The sequence below is a fragment of the Theropithecus gelada genome, chromosome 13 (genome assembly GCF_003255815.1).
Source record: "Theropithecus gelada isolate Dixy chromosome 13, Tgel_1.0, whole genome shotgun sequence".
In the NCBI taxonomy this organism is placed as follows: domain Eukaryota; kingdom Metazoa; phylum Chordata; class Mammalia; order Primates; family Cercopithecidae; genus Theropithecus; species Theropithecus gelada.
The window spans coordinates 107,577,189-107,596,582 of record NC_037681.1 but is presented as its reverse complement, the minus strand read 5'-3'; the positions used below and the strand labels follow the sequence as shown (position 1 = coordinate 107,596,582).

The following is a 19,394-nucleotide window of genomic DNA, read 5'->3' as shown; positions in this document are numbered from 1 at the left end:
CCAAGACCATTCAATGGGGGAAAGAACAGTGTTTGACAAATGTTGCTGGGAAAACTGGGTATCCATATTCAAAAAAATGAAATTGAATCTTTACCTTACACCATATTTAATTATTAACTCCAAATAGGTCAAAGATTTAAGAGCTAAAATTTTAAAACTCCTAGAAAACATTAGAGCAAATCTTTTGACCTTAGATTTGGCAATGGGTTTTTTAATTTAATACTGATCCTCTGGCCTCCTACTCAGCTCACAAAACTCAGGTTCTAGGGTTTGTCTATGTACTACCTGATTTCAATGTTTAATTCCTTTTTTTAAAGAAATTAAATGAAAGAGTGGCCTACGAGAATCAGTGGGCTAACGAAAGGTGCTTCTCTGTGAATTTTTTTTCCTTCACAGAGATGAGTATTTTAGGTAGTACTGTCATAGAACTTAATTTCATTTTCCTTCATAAACTTTCCTTCATAAACCATTATGAAGGGCCAGAAGACAAAGTGTTTCATTACTTACCTTTTTAGAACCATTTAACCTGGCACTACTTGGTTTCTTGGTTAATTCCTGTTTCTAAATGTAATTGGTGGTGTTTCCTTGACAAAGTGTGACAGGGTTTCTACCTGGCTGAGCAGGAATTTCCATGTTAGCTTTGTAATAATCACTCAGAAAATCACTACAGCATCAAACTTCTTCACTTTTGAGAAGAGTTCTTGGAGCAATTCATTACGCCTGCATTTGAAGAAAGTTGTGTTGAAACCACAATGAGAGGATAATGCCAATAAACTGAGCCAAAATATTATATGAATATTTTAATGCAAAATGCTTAACACTTAAAATTAGCAAAGCTTCATTTAAATTAAAATTCCATTTAACTAAAGATGGTTAACCCCAAGAAATTGTACAGTAGTTGATTTCTGCTATATAATGCCAATCCTATGCCATACAATAAGAACTGCAACATTAGCTGTCACTTCCTCCATTGCTCTTCTGGACCCTAAGGGATGAGGGAGAGGGGACTCTGACACAAAACAAAATACAACCCAAGTAAACTGTGCAGTGATTCCTAATAGTTATAAACCCAATCTAAGTTGTCCAAACAGCTGGAGAATAACTGCAGGTATTGTTCCAGAGCTGACATGAGGTTTTGCTTTTACAGCCTGGTAAAAGTTCTGCACTAGGTGAGAAGTCACAGTTTAAGGATGCATGTTCTGTAAATAGTTACTACATATACACATTTACTGTCTGTAAACACTAGAAATATACATTAGACAGAGTACCCTCACAAGTTGGGTACAGTTTAAAAAAGAAGATGAGGTAACATGAATCTCAAAAGTCCACAGGAATCCTGCCTGAAGAGTTTGAACAGCTGCCTGTAATTCATTTCCAATGTGCAGGGAGATTAAGGTTTGCCAAAACTGGATTCACTGGCCTTTAGCATAGCAACTGCATCTTTCACTGCATGGTAGATAACATTCTTCACCTAAAAATAATAGAAAATATGGTCATTTTACATTTAAATCTGAAACCTGTCACTAAGAATAAACTTCTCCAATTTTATTACCTTCTCGCAGAATTTAAAATTCAATATTCGTATGAAATGTCAACACTGTAAAGGTCCCTGGGCTCCTTCAGACCAGTATTTCATATACATTTTAAACCCATGATTTCAAGAACTTAAAAAGCTCATTTTCCCCCTTTTAAAGGTTTTGATGCCACGTAGACCTACTCACAGTGAGTACAGGGAGAGGCAATTCCAAGGTACAGCTTTATTATTTTTCCCTAATTTTCCAAACATGAAATTATGTTACATAATTCATTACTGAAATCCTTTTGAAAATACCACCCCTTCAGACCTCTTTCAGTCTGAGAGACTCAGTTCTGCTCTACCTAAGGGTGATGAGAACACTGCAGCACTGAAGGTTAAGAACTGTGTTCATGACCCCTGACAGGCAGCTGGGCCAAGATCAGAAGACAAATCTATTCATTTTCAGTACTAAGGCCTTTCTCTGTGGGGACAGTTCCTTACAGATTCTAAACAATATCAAATCAAACCAAGGTGAGATTTCCTCTTGTTCCTCCCTCACTTAAGCAGATAGTGGTACTAGATATAAAGTAAGTTCATCAACTCACTGTGCTACTAAGTACGATATGGCCAAGTCCACTGACTCTCTTTATAAGGTCAAGAATGGGCCATGAAGCCATAGCCAGAGAATGCTAGGAAATGGTGCTATTTTTACCTGTAATTTATCTTCATGATTGGTGTGAGTCTGTGACAGATAGCGGAATTCCTGAGTAAGCCAGAAGCAGTGTTTAACATGCTCTGGAGAAACAAAATCTTCAGCCACTTTGATGCAGCTATACAAGTTATGAACCTGAAAAACAGCAAGTGATATCAGTAACTCAAAAGTTCATACTATAAAGAGAATAAAGAAAAAGTAATGATTCTTGCCTGATGTGGAGCTCCTGCCGGGATAAACACCACATCCCCAAGAAACTGCACAATAGCCCAGCCTTGAACTCCATACTCTTGATGAAGACGCTTTCTTAATGATCGGTCTAAATACCAGCTTTGATCATGAATAGGATCGTGGTCTGCTGGGTTTTCTTGACCTTGCTCTTCTGACACCTAGAATACACCCAAAATGTTATGCAACAGTAACATGCTAAGGCCCAATAAGCCATTTTTTTCCTCTAAACAGTGTTGGCAGTTCATAAATGTCAGGCCTTCTTCAACTTAAGTGCCCCCATTGGCAGAAAAAGACAAGTAGTACTGGAAGACTTCAGCTGAATGAACCAACAGAAGAAGGACGAGGAAAATGTGGCTTCTCTGATGTCAGTTCCCATAAACCATGACTGGCAGGCTCTGTATAAGTTTGTAAATACTGTATTTAAACAATATTTTAGTCTAGACTTTTAAACATAAGTAGGCTCAGGCTCCTTATAAATGAACTTGTTTTAAAGTTATTAGAAACTTGTCTTCACTTAATCTGACTTATGAAACAGTCCCGAAGACAGCTGCAGATGAGACTTGTTTATCCTTGATCCAGTAACTGGTAATGCAGAGACTCAGAGTGACAATATCAAAGGAACAATATGGTGACCAAGCCAGTTTTCTGCAAGAGCCAAATGATCCTTAGCCAGAAACACCTTGATTCAAACAAATGCTTGTTAAAGACATACTTGGGGCCAGCTAACAGGTTAGGAATGTTCATATCCAAGACTCATGAATGACTGAAGCATATCAGCCAAAGCCTGGGTTGCAACTGGCAGCCTCAGTGCCAAACAAGTTTAAAACTGAACATGTCTCATCTTTCTAGTTGCCTAGAATTTCCACACATAGCCCTTGCTGAAAAAACCTGCCAACTACAGGGGAAACCTAGAATCTTCTGAATCCCTGCATCCCTTGCTAATGATAAGTAGGGTCACTTGCTACATGAGAGTGGACAAAACCAAACTTAGTAACTCACTCAAGAACATGGTCACTCAGGGCCAAGGATACATGCACCTCTGAAGTGCTCAGATTCTTAAGGCAGTAAAAACAAATAGATGCTGGGAGATGATCAGATGCACTAACTTGAAAGCAGAGAACAAAAATCTCTAAATGTACTCTAACACAAAACATAGCCATAAAAGACAAGGCCTGCTTTTTTTAAGAAGTGTAACCCTAATCATTTAGAATCCTTGTTCCTTAGCAACCACCTTCAGCCTATTCAATCTGACAGGTACAGATTTAACTTTTCAGGTCGTGACAGTTCCCCTAGCCAAGCCAGTCAGTTCACCACATGTAACGTAATATTGCTATTCTCTATTCCTCTGTTCACACATGCCATAAAAAGCACACCTTTTTAAGAAATTCCCTTATCTTCTCCGTGTCCTTTGCAGCATATATGTGCCACAGTGCTCCTGGCTTCTCTTTTCCTTCAATAAATCGCTTTATTGTGAGTTCGTCAGAATCTCCATCTTGGATGGTCTTAAGGACTTCTAGAGCAAGAAGAGAAAGCAAATATCAGACCACAGGCCCTGGCTCAAAGAGTAAGCCCTCCTTTTATGCTCAGCACCCTACCTTCTTCTTGCTCACACTGTCCTTTGGGAATTCCCACATAGACCATGACATTAGCTGCATCAGATACATCTAAGTGAAGATTTGTTGTTCCATATTTCCGATCTTCAGGAGTGATTAATCCTGCAAAAACAAAGTGCCTTAAGTTTACGGAAGACAACAAAGGCTGCCATAGTCTTTCCACTACCTGGGGGATGGTAGGTCCCTGATTGACTCTTCTGCTGAGAATAAAAATTCTGGATCGAACTATTGCAAAAAAAAAATCTTTAACCAATCAATGTGCTAGCAAGAAAAGAAGGAATACTCAGAAGCCAAAAACAGCAGGAAATGGAAGTGGTAAAGCAGGCTTCTGAAGGTGGGATTTGCCAAAAGGACATCTGCTAAATCAAGTGAGCTCAGGCTCTGATTGTTGCCACAGCCTAGGAGCTCTGGGACAAGAGGCAAAGCCCAAGGACCACTCAAGATGGGGAGTCCAAGGGAAAGCCCCCACCCACACACACACATAAACCTGGAACCTCAAATGGCTATCCCGAGTATGAGAAGGAACAATGCCCAACGCATTCCTTGGTTCTCTCAACTGTAAAAGAGGAGGGGTGAGGAGTGATGCGGAATGACAAGTCCCTCCAGTGTTCATAGTCTGTGGCTAATTCCTTGCTCACAGGAGAAGGCTCACCTTGCTCAGCAATCATCCTGAAGCTTACCCTGCAGTCACCTTGGGCAAGCCATTCTAACACTAGGACTCTGCTTCTTAGGCTGGGCAGCAGACAGAAGCACAGCTTGTAGTGAGCAAGCAGCAGCTGTTTTCTAACCTGCCGGCCTCTGCAAACGCCCCACAATACTGTTTTGGAGGAAGACTTTATCTCTGGCTTGCCTGGGGCTGTGCTTTTAGAGGGGCTATACTTTTGAGAGGGCACATTTCTTCATTCCAACTTGGGACCAGGGCCCCAGAACCCTATTGTACTTTTTCTTTCCAGCTTGCTGAAATATCAGCCCTAGGAATAGGTAAAGCATTTGGTATTAGGGTGAAATCATAGCATAGATGAGAGGATGATGAAAAAAATTAAGGAGAGGAGACAATGAAACAATTATGGCAAAAAGTTGAAAGCTCTTATATAACTGGGTGATGAGTTATATGGAGTCACTACTGTTGTGGGAAGTCAGGGACCCCAAACGGAGAGATTGGCTGAAGCCATGGCAGAAGAACAAAAATTGTGAAGATTTCATGGACATTTATTAGTTCCCCAAATTAATACTTTTATAATTTCTTATGCCTGTCTTTACTGCAGTCTCTGAACATAAATTGTGAAGATTTTAAGGACACTTATCACTTCCCCAATCAATACCCTTGTGATTTCCTATGCCTCTCTTTACTTTAATCTCTTAATCCTGTCATCTTCGTAAGGTGAGGAGGATGTATGCTGCCTCAGGACTCTGTGATGATTGCGTTAAGTACACAAATTGTTTGTAGGGCATGTGTGTTTGAACAATATGAAATCTGGGCACCCTGAAAAAAGAACAGGATAACAGCAATGTTCAGGGAACAAGAGAGATAACCTTAAACTATGACTGCTGGTGAGCTGGGTGGAACAGAGCCATATTTCTCTTCTTTCAAAAGCAAATAGGAGAAATACCATTGAATTATTTTTCTCAGCAAGGAACATCCCTGAGAAAGAGAATGCGTCCCTGAGGGGAGGCCTCTAAACGGCCCCCTTGGGGGCGGCTGTCTTTTGCGGTCAAAGTTGAAGGGATGAAATAAGCCTAGGTCTCCTGTAGCACTCCCAGGCTTATAAGGACGAGGAAATTCCCGCCTAATAAATCTTGGTCAGACAGGTTGTCTGCTCTCAAACCCTATCTCCTGGTAAGATGTTATCAATGACAATGCGATGTTATCAATGACAATGACAATGTTATCAATGACAATTGTGAACTTCATTAGCAATTTTAATTTTGCCCCATCCTGTGGTCCTGTGATCTCACCCTGCCTCCATTTGCTCTGTGATATTTTATTACCTTGTGAAGCATGTGATCTGTGTGACCCATACCCTATTCGTACACTCCCTCCCCATCTGAAAATTGCCAATAAAAACTTGCTGATTTTACAGCTGGGGGGGCATCACAGAACCTGCCGACATGTGATGTCTCCCCCGGACACCCAGCTTTAAAATTTCTCTCTTTTGTACTCTTCCCCTTTATTTCTCAGACCAGCCGACGCTTAGGGAAATAGAAAAGAACCCACGTTGAATATCGGGAGTGGGGTTTCCCCAATACACTACCAGACTCTCAAGTTTTCAGTGTGTTTGAAAAATAGTTCCACAGTAAAAAGCCCAATTTCAGAAAAAAGCAATTAATGTAATAGAAATAAAATGAATGAAATGAACACATGGATGATATATTATTATATGACAGCATGGATGAATATAAAAAATCTGATTCTATTTATATGAAGTTCAAAAGCAGGTTAAAAACAAAGAATATTGTGCAGGAATACAAGTATATATGTTAAAAGTATAAATATAACCGAACGATAAACACAAACTTGAAGATGATGGTTAAGACTAAGGGCAATAGGAAGAGGATGGAGCTGGGAAGAAAAGTAAGGAAAGGAGACTAGGAGGCAAAGCCTTGGCAGGGACTGGCTGCCTGCTGATCCGGCCAGTGCCACACTGCAAAACGAGGAAGGAAAAAACTGCTGTGCAGCCACTGGCCCAAAGTCCATCGGATCCCAGTCATGGGTAACTGTACACTGATAAAACCAGACTCTAAACCATGGTAAACTCAGATGAAACCAAAATTGTAAAAACATAATGGTCAAAAGGAAAGGAGTGCTAGACAACAAAACATCCTGAAACAAAACACCATGGACTTTTAAGGGAGAAAAAAGCTGAAATAGTAGGGGCTGTTGGGTGATGGAGAGTTAGAGTAGAGGAAGAGTAGGAAAATGGGCACTAGCTTGGAAATTAGGAGATCTAAGTACTAGTCTCAGACCTGCCACTAGCTGCCCCCTAGAGATCCTGAACAGGTCAATGTCCCTTCTACTGTCCTCAAGTCCTGGTCCTCATTGCAAAATGGGCGGGGGGGTGTTGCAGGAGCTGAAGAGAGGCTGGATTATATGATCTCTCCAAAGAGCCTTTGCACTTACTCTGATTGAAGAGTCACAGCTCAATCACCCAACCTTTGAAAAGACCACTCTTCAATGATGTTTACAATAAGATATAAGGTGTTTGAAAATGAACACATCTTCATTATTTTCATTCCCTGAATGCTTACTTCTGGATGGGAACCCTTTTGTCATAGGAAAAGCTTTTATAGAGTAACACTGCCATCTATTAGCGTCTAGGGGAAAAGACCTGCTGCCAAGCTAGTTAAACCACGCAAGCAATTCTTTTGAAAATTTCTCAGATACCCACCTTTAAAGCTTCAGGATTTCTATAATGCATGGATAAAACTACAATATCACACGATACAATTTATTGGAAAAATGCTCTCATATACATAAGTTTGCCCAAAATCCCAACCAGCTGCTTTAATCAGTCTCTGAAGGGCTCGAGGGACAGGACCTCAAGAGAGCACACTGCAGACCCACAGTACATGGAGGACTCACCGAGACCTGAGAAGTGAGGAACAGGCAAAAGGCCTTGTGCCCACAGGGTCTTCTCACCCACACGCCATTTCTCACTCTACCCCTACCCTGGCAGAACTATCTTGGGCATAGAGACTGCTGGGAGCTTGCAAACAAGAACACTCCCCTGTCACAACAGTCCCCAACTACACTCCTGGTGGTTCCCTGAGCTGACTCAACATAACAGAATTGTGGGGCTGGAGTCTTTGCCCCTCTTCTCCTCCCCTCCCGCAACAGTCTTTGGAGAACACAGTGAAGACAACAACAGACCTTGTCCTTTTTGAAAAGGACACCCACAGGTCTAAGGCTAGAAATGGAAAGTGACATGGAAGTAATTATGGGAAGAATAAATAAATAATTTCCAAGAGGACTGGAAAAGTAGGGGCCAAATAGTAAAAATGAGTAAATAAAATTCACTGAAATATTCAAACAACTAGAACTGCATTCAACAATAAATAATTCCTTCAAAATGGCCAACTCGAATCCAGCCCTAATTAAAGGCCATATGTAAAACTGATAAAGATCACAGTTACAATGATGAAAGAAGGCTCTGATAAATGGAGAAACCAATCTTTATCCCAGGCATCCTCCTTGTTAGACAGTTAGTATTGAGTCATGTCAAAAGAATAAAAGTCCAATTCAAAGGGTTCTGTGAATCCTAAGTAACTAACTTCTACTCATCAATATAGAACACTGCATTTAATTGTAGCAGATGTTAAGACAGCTAGAATGCTAGCAGATTGACCTAAATGTCCGAACACTGAAATCACTAATAAAAGTACATTCTTTCAATGATGTATCACACACCATTAAAAGTGATCTAAAGACTATTAAGTAACATGTAAAGATTTTACAACGTAAAATTAGGCATAGTAAAGGGAAAAACACAAAATTGCATATGCCCTACAACTGCAACTATGAAAATGAAATACATAAACATGTGGCCAGGGAATGAAAAGAAATACGTAAAAATGAAGGCTGTGGCTGTATTAAGCATTAAGATTATGGGTGCTTTCCACCTTTCCCTCCCACAAAATCAATTTTCCAAACATTTTCAGTTGTTTTATTTCCAGTTTAAAGTTAGCCATCTCCTCCTTACCATAAGCATTATACATCTTGGGACCCAGATCTGGCCGAACAAAGTAGTTGGGCAGCCTAGAGGCCAAGTTCAGTTTGCCATCTCGCCTTGTGTACTCGGGCAGCGGAATGTTGGCCATCAGATCATCAAACCTAGAACAACAGAACCAGGAATTTGCAAAATAAGATTGCTTTTCTAATTCATTATTGTGTAACCTGTTTTGTTCCTTTTACACCAAAAGGAACAAATACATCTGTGATCATGTAGACAGAGAGAGCCATCAAATATTTAAGATTAGAATTACAGTAGTTACAAACAAACATGTCTTCTTTCTCTCCTACAACACACAAATGTGTCAAAATCGGCTGTAACAGTTCAGACAAAAGATCTCAGCAATAAATTCTAGACAAAAAGTTACGCTTAGAGATACATCATTGATTAGTTATGATACCCTTTTCAAGGTTTCAAGCTCAATCAGGAAAATAGATCCACCCAATAGATGTCTTCTTGTCTAACTCAGTGCTGTGACTATACTGTTCTGACCCTTACACATCAGATTCCACAACTGCCTCCAAATCAGCCTTGTAAGAAAAAGTGAGCCTCTTCTCTAGTAGGGCCTACCTCAGAAAATGTGTGGTGTTCCATTAGCCAGGCCTAAAAGCCAATCACTTCTTCATCTCATCTAAAAATAAACATGCGTCCAATGACTACAGACTAGAAATGAAAAATCAGCAGCAGTATAACTGCAGAACTTTTGTTATTTCCTTGAAAACTATTTTCTCACTATCCTACCAAGTCAAGGACAGAATCACCTCTCCCCACCTTCATAATCATACCTGGAAGGCATCATATCTCTAAAATCTTCTCCTGGTGGCCAGTCCTTAAGTTTCAACACCATTGGTTCTTTTTCATTTTTCAAACGATCTGAAAGGTAACCACAATGAACTGTTACTATTTATAACTCAGAAACAGACCAAAATAAATGACAAAGTAGCATTTTATGCCTCAACAATACAAATAAATTTATCTCTGCAAAATTTTCATAACCTGATAAATTTAGTATACAAATATTATTACTCCTTATTTTTCCCCTCTTACCAACTATCCACCATTTTATTTCTGCAGTGTAAAGAAATCCATTTGTACCCAGAAGGCAGCAAGGTGCAGCAAAATAAAGATCACCAACTAACAGATTTGTGTCAGGGCCTTGTCTTTCCTAAAGCTTATTAAGCTGCTACTCATTCTTGGGAGATTCAGCCGCTCCCTTTTGCCCACTGCAGGTAGGTGGTGTTTCGACAGCTGTCATCGATCTAATCTGCTCCTCCTCTACAGTGTTCCGGAAGAAGTGAGCAGCATCCCAACTAATCAACAGCAATGCACGTCAGCAATCAAAGGTCACAGGTGTTTAGTAAACCCAGTTTTCTGAGGCCAGCATGGAACAAATTACTTATTCTGCTCGGAGAGAGAGATTGACCCTATCTGATGTTCTGTCCAAGGACAACAAAGACAAACAGAACAGGTAATAATGCCTCGGAGTTTAAAAGCATAAACATTGTAACAAGGAAGGGGAGGAGAGATGTTAATTTTAAACTCCAAAATCCTGGAAAATGCTGCGGCTGCCACTGATGGGTCTCAGACTCCTGCCATTCCTGTGTTCCCTCCTTTCACATCCTCAACCCCCTTAAAAGATCTTTCATACATACTTGGAACGTCTTCAAATCCATCCCAGAAGTCTCCTACTGTGGCTCCTGTGATGATTTCATTGGTCCTACAATTAACTAGGTCTACTTCCTGCTCACCAAACTCTTTCCTGAAGGATTCAGGTTTCCAAAGTTCAGAGTTCAATTTGTGATGCACTCCAGACACCATCACTGGCTAAATGAAGAGAAGAAGACTTTAGTCTGAACTCTGGCAGCTCTGTCCCCACTCCCGAAGGCAGTCCCTCTTCACGCTGCTATTGGTGTATTTCCATGGAGCTGGTGCTCCATCTCAGATGGTGATGTGACAGTTTAGGCTTAGTTCTCTGAGCTCCCGAAGCACCTCCAACCTTCACCATTCATCTGCTTACACACCTCTTGCTCTCAAAACTACATGGGTAAGCATCTAGGAGAAAGGATCACCTTTCCATTACTCACAGCAAGACGGACTGTGAAGATGACAAGGGCTGGAAGGAGTGTCCAGTGACACCAGTCACCAGTGAAACAGGGTGACCTCACTATACTTGAGCCTGTTACTGCCAAGCAGGAATATGGTCGGTGACACCCCTCACTACTACTGGCTGTGTGAGGGTGCCAAATCTTTTGGCTGTCTAAGACAACCCAGAAGCTCTAACCTTTATGTGAAATAGTCTAACTTTAAATGAAATAGTCTAACTTTATGTGACTTTATAGTTTAACTTTATGTGAAATAGTCTAACTTTATAGTTTAACTTTATGTGAAATAGTCTAACTTTAAAATATTGGCAACAAGCAAGAAAGCCTGCTGAAACACTGTATTCAGCCCATCATTTTGTTTCTTGTCTATATATGATTAAATGAGCAAATCCTATTAGTACACTAGATGGAGAAAAACATTTTTGAAAATTTATTTTTGGTTAAACACTCACATATTTCTTTTTGGCAATTCTCCCAAATCCTTGTCCAAGAGAGCAGAGTGTTCCTTTAGCAAAGACCCTATCTGGCCAAACAGAGAAGCCAAAGATCCAGAAAACAGAACCAAAACAAGAAAGCACAGAAGCAGGCCTAGAAATTCTCCTGAAGATATTAACCAGCACTTAAGATCCAACAACACTGCCCTTTAAAGCAGGCACCTGGGGACTGTATGACACCACACGGCCCTAGCCTACCTAGAATTGCCTTCAGCACAGGCTTTCCATTCAGGTAAGAGGGGTGCATGATTTTCTACCACATTGTGTCTAATCTCCCAAATCCCATCAGCCTGTAGTCACACTCTCACTTCCTCTGCTGAGGTTTACCATAGGAATCACCAAGCCTGGATGCCCTCATCAAAATCCCAACGGGGACTGGTAGGAAGCAACAAAAACCTGAATGGAAAAGTCAGTTTAGGACCATCTGCTTTAAAAAGGAAGACCCACGGCTACATCCTGACCTGATTATATTCACCTAAACAATAAAGAATAAAACAGAAGGTGAAGGGGTGGGGGAAGGCTGGGGTGGGGTTGACAGAAGTCTGCCAAAGAAACTGAGAAGGGGGTTCTGAATAGGGCTGGAGGATGGGGGGCCTACATTACCTGTCCTTGTTTCCAGCACTCCCTAAACACATTCCAGTTGCTCTTATTGTTGGGGTCTTGCAAGCACAGCAAGCGATTATCACAAAGCCAATAGTGAGGAGTGTCAAAGCCCAGAATGCTGGGCTTGATCGTCAGTCCTTGAGGCCTCTTAGATAAATCGGAAGAAGTCTTATTTTGCACCAAAGAGGCAAAGATGTCATCAAGGATTTTTGGTGTATTCTTGAGTCCATTTTCTGTCTGAATTGGAGAAAGAACAAAAATCTCAAATATGTCATTCGCCTACCATCAGGAAACCCCATTCCCATAATGATGAGTATATATTACACATCCAGAAGATTCTAAGCCAGGTCCCCCAGGCAAAGAGGCACATCCCCTGTCCCCACTTGACAACTCATAGAAGTGAGGTAACATGAGAAAGTGGCCTGGCCCAGAACTATAGTCCCATAAAACCCATCCTCCAATGACTCAAGCCTTCTGAACCCACAAAGGTAAGTATGTGATTCAGTCTCCTTTCTACTTTCAGTTCCAACTTCTCTACTCTTTTCCTGTTCTGTTTTCAACTTTATAACATGTAGTACCAAACAAACAAACACACACCTTTCCTGTAGAAGAATTCAAGAGATTCCGGAGGAAACCAGAATTGTTGTTGCTTACGGGTGTCAAAATTGTGCTGTTAAACGTTTGAAGGACTGTGCTGGATTTGCTTAAAGGCGGGAGGGGTGGAAGGCATTTGATTTCATTCTTTAAAATTGGCATCGTTGGTTGTTTTTCTAAAATAAAACCAAAACATCCAGATGAAAAAATATTCTGAAAGGCAAATCCCTTATTAGTATTCTACAAACAGAATTACTTTAGAACTTACTTTCTATTTACTGGAACAAAAAAAAAACTTTAGGAGATAAGTATGAATGATATGATTTACTTAGACAAGGATTCCTCATTGAGGTTAAAACAATAACTACCCAGTACAACGGAATTTTGTAAATTGACCTTTGTATCTAGCAACCCTGACAAATGTTTAGTAAATGCAGATTCTTTTGGATTTTTTGTTTGTACTATCTACAAATACTGGCAGCATTCTCTTTACACTTTTTTTTTTTCCCTCAATGCACTGACCAGGACTTCCAGTACAATGCTTAATAAAAAGTGGTAATAGATATCTTTTGTCTTGAACATGGAAACTGTTAAAATAAAACAAAACAAAAAAACCTCAAAGACCAGCTTGGCCAACATGGCAAAACCCCGTCTCTACTAAAAATACAAAACTTAGCAGGGCGTGGTGGCAGGCATCTATGAGCCTAGCTACTCGGGAGGCTGAGGCAGGCAAATCGCTTGAACCTGGGAGGTAGAGTGCAATGTGAGCCAAGATTGTGTCTCTGCACTCCAGCCTGGGTGGACAGAGCAAGACTCCATCTCAAAAAACCTCAAAACAAATTTTTTTTAAAATTCAATGATTATTTATGATGTCTCCAGTTTTTTTTGCTTAAACTCTTGATTAAGAATGTTCTTAAGTTTTTTGTAAATCATAAACAGGTACTGAATTTTACTTAATGTTTTCTTGCATCTTGTCCCATGATTCTTCTATATTTTTGAATGTCAGACTACATCTTCATTTCTGGAAAAACCTTGAAAAATTTGAATTCTTTTCCAGCCACTTGCTAATTGTCTTACTTCAGCTCAAATGTGCTGGTTTCTATGCTTCAGCTTCCTCATCAGTAATACAGAAATAATAACAATACTGATGATTGAGCATCACGGAATTACATCACATGTAAAGAGAGGGCCTGGACCACAACAGGAGTTTGAATATTCTTTTTCCTCCTTCTAAGGTATGTATAAACTCACCAGCTGTGCTCTTGCTAGCTTTCCAAATTATTTTTTTCTACAACAGTCCTCTTAGAACTAATTTATGAGTTCTTTTAAGAGCTCCTTATCACATTTTTAAAGCTATATAAAGGTTTTTCCAGAAATTCAGGGGTAGTCTAACATTCAAATATTCCTTCATTTACAGTGTCAAATTTGATTCATTAAAATTTTGTCCCAGATCTTTATATGAAAGAAGTGGCCTGCAATTCTTCTCTTCTGTAACACAGCCAGAAGGTAGACGTCTCTACATTTTAATGCAGCAAAATTTCTCCTCTTTGGTACTGCATTTCAAAAACACTTTCACATTTGTGGCAGGTTCCAGGATGACTCCAGAGAAGCACTTTCCATTCCACAGGACTTCTAACCACTGTCCTCCCGGCAACTGAGGTTGCCAAGTCCTTCCATGAATGGACTAAAATACTCAGGAACAAACAGGAAAGCAGGAAACACTCACCCTTGTTTTCCTTGTTGACATTCCCACTGGTTAGGTCTGCCAGCCAGTTTAGAGGAGATGTGCTGGCTGGACAGGCAGGCTTCATGCTTCCGGCTGGCTTGGAGACTGCTTCCCCACCCACAGCTGCTGGCTCCAACACTGAGGGATTCTGCTGGAGCACTGTACCAAGAGTCGGTTTTTCTCCAGCTAAAGAAGTCTGTGTTAAGCATTAAAGGACGATTTTATATAAGCTGAAGAATGACAGCTTCCTTTTCTTTTATTCTCTCCTAATAGACGACCGACAAGTAAGATAAATATCCAGAACAAAACCACCTAATAGCTAGCCCTGGGTATCCCCACAGCTGCAGTAATCCCACACTAGTAGAGAGTAACTACAAGGTAGAAGAGATGTTAGCAACTTAAAACACAGCAAAATATTACCCCGCGCACCCTTTTACCAGCCCCTGCTGGTATATATCCCTATCACTCTATGTACCATGCTGGTTTAAAATGACCAGTTTGTGCCTGTCTCCCCTATGAACTCATCCCAGAATCCAGGATAGGCACAGAAAACATGGTTGAAAATGAATAAATGAGGCAGGCAGGAAAGGTAAAACTGTGATTTCAGAAGGAAATGGGATGCAGAGAAAGAGAAAATGCTATTTTGACTTAGCTTTAAAAATGTGATGAGGAGCTCTTAAAAGAACTCATAAATTAAATCCAAGATGACTGCTGTAGAAGAAAATAATTTTTAAAACTGACAAGAGCCAGTTTATACATACATAAGGAGGAGGAAAAAAAATATCCAAACTCCTGTTGTGGGTCCAGGCCCTCTCTTTACTATGATATAATTCTGTGATGCCCAATCATCAATACTGCTTATTATTTCTATATTACTGATGAGGAAGCTGAACCACATAGAAACCAGCTCACTTCAGCCAAAGTAACACAACTAGCAAGTGGAAGGAAAAGACTTCACATTCAGTTCTGACTCCAAATATTACAAGTCTTCTGCTCTCCCATCCTGCCTATGACACCACAGCTTTATAGAAATGTAAATTTCTGATTATTAAACACAATGCGGCATACTGATTACTGCAACGAGGAGGAGAAGGGAGAGCAAGGCATACATGTGATGGTGGAGAGGAGAGGGATGCCACCAAGGAGACATATGAGGACTGAGAAAATTAACATTTTTTACATTGCATGATGGGCAACTAAAGGTTCATTTTATCATTATTTCCTTCAACTTTTCATAAACGTAGGAAAATATATTACGTAATTTTTAAAATGTTAAGGCTTATCTGAATAATTTTAATTCTGCAAAATACACAGAATTTTTTTTAAACCCTTTACAAACTCAACAGCTACTTATTAGATAGACTACTATAGAACCTTTTGCTTTTTCAAGAAACAAAAATGTAAAACCTACTAAAAGAGGCCACAGAAGAGTCTACAAAAGTAATGTGAAAAGTCAGAACAGGTCTCTGAACTGCCACATGAAATGTATGAATTATTTCTCTCTCTCTTTCCACTGATTACTATCCCCAGGTTCCTTTCAAACACACTGACAGAAATCCTTGGGTTATTTGAAAAACAGACAAATGACAATTACAAGGGATGGTGAATTTAACATAAGCAGTAAATACCTGTTTTAGGTCTTCCTTTGAGGTTGGCTTTGAAAAGAGTTTGAATTGCCTGTTTGAACAAGGGCAGTTTGCCTTTATTCCCCATTTCGCCCTTACAGAATGAACAATGTCTCCAACATCATACAGGGCTAGAAAGGGCAGAGGCAAACATCTGAACAAGGGTATTAGGTACTTTCAACCTCAACGTTACAGAGCAGAAGCTGGCATTCCCCACAGGATTACTTTTCCCACTCCCTCCCTTTCATCCTGCTCCAGAGGCCTTCCCCAAAATACATTTTCTTTTCTTCTACAAAATTATCCTACAAAACTGTAATCAGAAAGTGTTGGAGGAATTATTTAATACACTTCTGGACAAAAATAAACTTAAGCGAGTAATAAAGTAAAACCAAACTACCAGCCCCCATGAGTTAACCAAGACAGAGGGAAAGAAAATCACTGCAGCACATGAAATACCTTTTCCAGGAATGATCTGTGTGGGCATTAAGTTCTCTGGTTCATGTATCTGACTCTTCACGCATTTTAGCCAAGAGAAAGTCTTGTAAGCAGCACCTGCAAATAACTGATTTGTAGTAACTGTTCTTTATAGACTCTGGCTCCACATGCTTCAAGAAACCCACCAAACATAAATCAACAAAAAACTTGATTTAACTGTGTAGAGGGGCTGGAGGAGAATCAAATCGGTTCTCACCCTGTTGGCAATTCTTTCTCTTCATCCGATAGCAATCCACACATACTCCAAACCCACACCGAGGACACACCCAGTGCAGGTTGAAGATGGTGGTGTCGCACACATCACACATTTCTCGAACACCTTTGACAGCTCGCTTCCAAGCAACCTGTCCTGCAAAAATCAGTAAATCACTTAGTCTTTGGAAGGAGAGGGCCTCTGAAATCAAACATGAAAGGTAGGGGTTGTTGTCATTCCTCCCTGTGACTAGACTTTAGACTTCAAATTAACTTTGTTCAGCTTTCATTGCAAATGCTGTCCTCCGCCCCATGAAGTGCTCCTGGATCCCCTCAGCATTCCTAGTAACTTTAATTTGTACTTGAGATTCATGCCTCTTCTCACTGTATATATTCAGGCACAGTCCCACCTCCCTCCAGGAGACTGAACTCCAAGCAGAATCCCTATTCAGACTGTGCAGCACTAGTTACACAAGTTGGAGCTCAGATACAGGTATCACATAACAGTGGTTCTTAACCTCTGAGTCATGAGTGACTTTCAGAATTTAAAGGCAGCATGTTCCAGGCTTTCTCCAAAGGAAAAAAAAATTTACTCAGATCCACAAACCCAGTAATCTTCATAGAGCATCAGGTTATTCAGATACCCTACATCCACTCAGACTGCCCATTAAAAACTCCAAGGTGCTCAGTGGGCCTGGAGGGAGTTGCACATTAACTTTGTGCAGGCACAATGGTCCAAGGTCAGTTCCTTCACCAGTCAGTCAGAAATTCGATTTAGCCAGTGCCAGAAATGATGCAGGCACCCAGGACTGACTCACACTAACCAAACATCCAGCAGATTAAGGCAGGACCCAGGATTCCACAAAGCAGCATTTTCTGTTCCAGTGGCCAAGACCTAATAACTGGAGAGAGAGACCTTCCAAAACAGGACAGGCCATTGGACCCTTCCCCCAGATGGAGGAGTGCCAGATCAAGGAACCAAACCAGGTATCAGCAAGCTTTCAGAAATATGAGCAAAGGGAGGACATTTTTGTGGGTCACAGAAAAGCCCAAGGGCTCCTGACTAGGAGACTCCTGGCAGACAGTCTGTGTCTCTCTCCTGAACAACACTGGATCAATGCTGCTGCACTCCTGTTCTATGGTGAACATCTTCTTCCTAATCCAGTTTGGGGTTAACTCATCCTTCTTCAGACTGAACACTATCCAAATGACCAAGCTTTAGTTTATACAAAATCAAACCAATTGCTGAATGAACTTCTGCCATTACATTATAATGTAATAGCACAGGACACAATACATATAGCTTTAGGCATCTTATAAATGATATTTTATGATCTTGGACACTTGGATTAGACTGTTTTATCAGAAAGTACTCTTAGATCTCTTAGCCACCCATTTAATGATTATTTGTCACTGAAAAGACAGAATAAAAGTAGTAATAGTTCAGATCTGCTCCCTAATCTCAGGATCAGAGGTAAACTCTTCTGGGTATGGTGGCGTATTTCAGTGTCACTCACAGTGGGTTTCTCTCTCCAATCTGACCAGCTTGTCACAGAGAAAAGAAAGAGCAACAGGATAATCAAAAAGGCAAGGAGGAAAGGTAAATCACATTCAAGTCTTCAAGGAGGACAGTTTCTTAATTATGTTCTAAAAGATAACTGTCTATGCCTTTTCTATATTAAAAAAAAAAACCACATTTTTCAGATGACTCACCATTATCGAAGACAAAGCCATCACTTGCTTAAAACAGCTCTGCTCATTCAGGAGCAAAGTTACTAATACATTCCAAAAAAGTATTTCCACATTGCAGTCATGTATGTACCACTGCCAGATCAATTACTTAGGAATTTTTCTTTCGATCTACTACTCTTACTTAAATATATTTAATAAAGAAACTTTGTATCTCTACTGAAAGTGGAAAACTAATATTGCTTATCTTAAACAGACTACAGGGGGGAAAAGTATAATAAGACTTTTGACTTAGAGTCTCCACTACCCTAGCAGAATGAAGTAATTCTAAAGAATGACTCTGGTTGTTCCAGGCACTCGCAATTCCCTTTCTCCCAGGCAGCTCTGGATTCCTACAGCTGGGAATGCCCTAGTCCTGTTCCTTGGACTCTGAGAGAGTATCCACATCTATTCAATAAGTTATTTTTGTGCTTAAGCTAGCTTCGGTTAGTTGCTGGTAATAAATCAAAATTCTTAAGACTGGCATGGATGCTTGTATTCAAACATACTTGGGTAAGCAGAGTCTAAAAAGAGACATACCAGAGGAATGGAAAGGCTTCACTTTTAACTTTCAACCACTGATAAAGATAAAATGATGGAAGAAAATATGAGGCTTACAAGACAGATACCCCATGGTGCTTCTGGCTGGATTAACTCATTTCCACAGAGAGACATGGACAGGAAGAGGCTGTACCGTCCTCCAAACATCCTAGCTTGAGATGTCATGAAGGAGGTCTGGCTCTAATGTGGCACCTACCCTGATTCCTGTGGCTTAACAGGCTGCCAGATCAGCATAAGAGTGCTCCCAAAGAGCAGAGGACACAAGCACATGCCCATCTAGAACCTCCAAGTATTCCCTTCAAACCTTGACTCTAACAATCATTTCCATTCTGAACCTGTTCTCACTCTCAGGTCTGGGACCCAGCCCTGCAGACTCTAACCCAGTAGGTCTAAGAGTCAGCCTTCTCATTCTTTCTTTCCTTGAAATGTATTCATGATTAAGAACCTTTGTTTTAAAATAAACCAATCTGAGACC

General features: G+C 40.4%; 1 protein-coding gene across 2 annotated transcripts in view; it reads right to left on the bottom strand.

Moving 5' to 3' along the window:
- Positions 1-785: 785 nt before the first annotated feature.
- Positions 786-19,394, bottom strand: part of KDM3A (lysine demethylase 3A) — a 52,151-nt gene continuing 33,542 nt past the window's right edge. For both annotated transcript variants that reach the window (XM_025354286.1, XM_025354287.1), the window contains exons 13-26: positions 16,635-16,787; positions 16,400-16,495; positions 15,947-16,074; positions 14,319-14,514; positions 12,596-12,768; positions 11,999-12,235; positions 10,452-10,623; positions 9,585-9,672; positions 8,770-8,900; positions 4,055-4,174; positions 3,833-3,972; positions 2,441-2,617; positions 2,229-2,363; positions 786-1,471 (exon numbers count right to left, since the gene is read on the bottom strand). In XM_025354286.1, the coding sequence (XP_025210071.1) occupies positions 1,391-1,471; positions 2,229-2,363; positions 2,441-2,617; positions 3,833-3,972; positions 4,055-4,174; positions 8,770-8,900; positions 9,585-9,672; positions 10,452-10,623; positions 11,999-12,235; positions 12,596-12,768; positions 14,319-14,514; positions 15,947-16,074; positions 16,400-16,495; positions 16,635-16,787 (2,027 nt within the window). In that variant the 3' untranslated portion in view covers positions 786-1,390. The remainder of the gene's footprint in view (positions 1,472-2,228; positions 2,364-2,440; positions 2,618-3,832; positions 3,973-4,054; positions 4,175-8,769; positions 8,901-9,584; positions 9,673-10,451; positions 10,624-11,998; positions 12,236-12,595; positions 12,769-14,318; positions 14,515-15,946; positions 16,075-16,399; positions 16,496-16,634; positions 16,788-19,394) is intronic.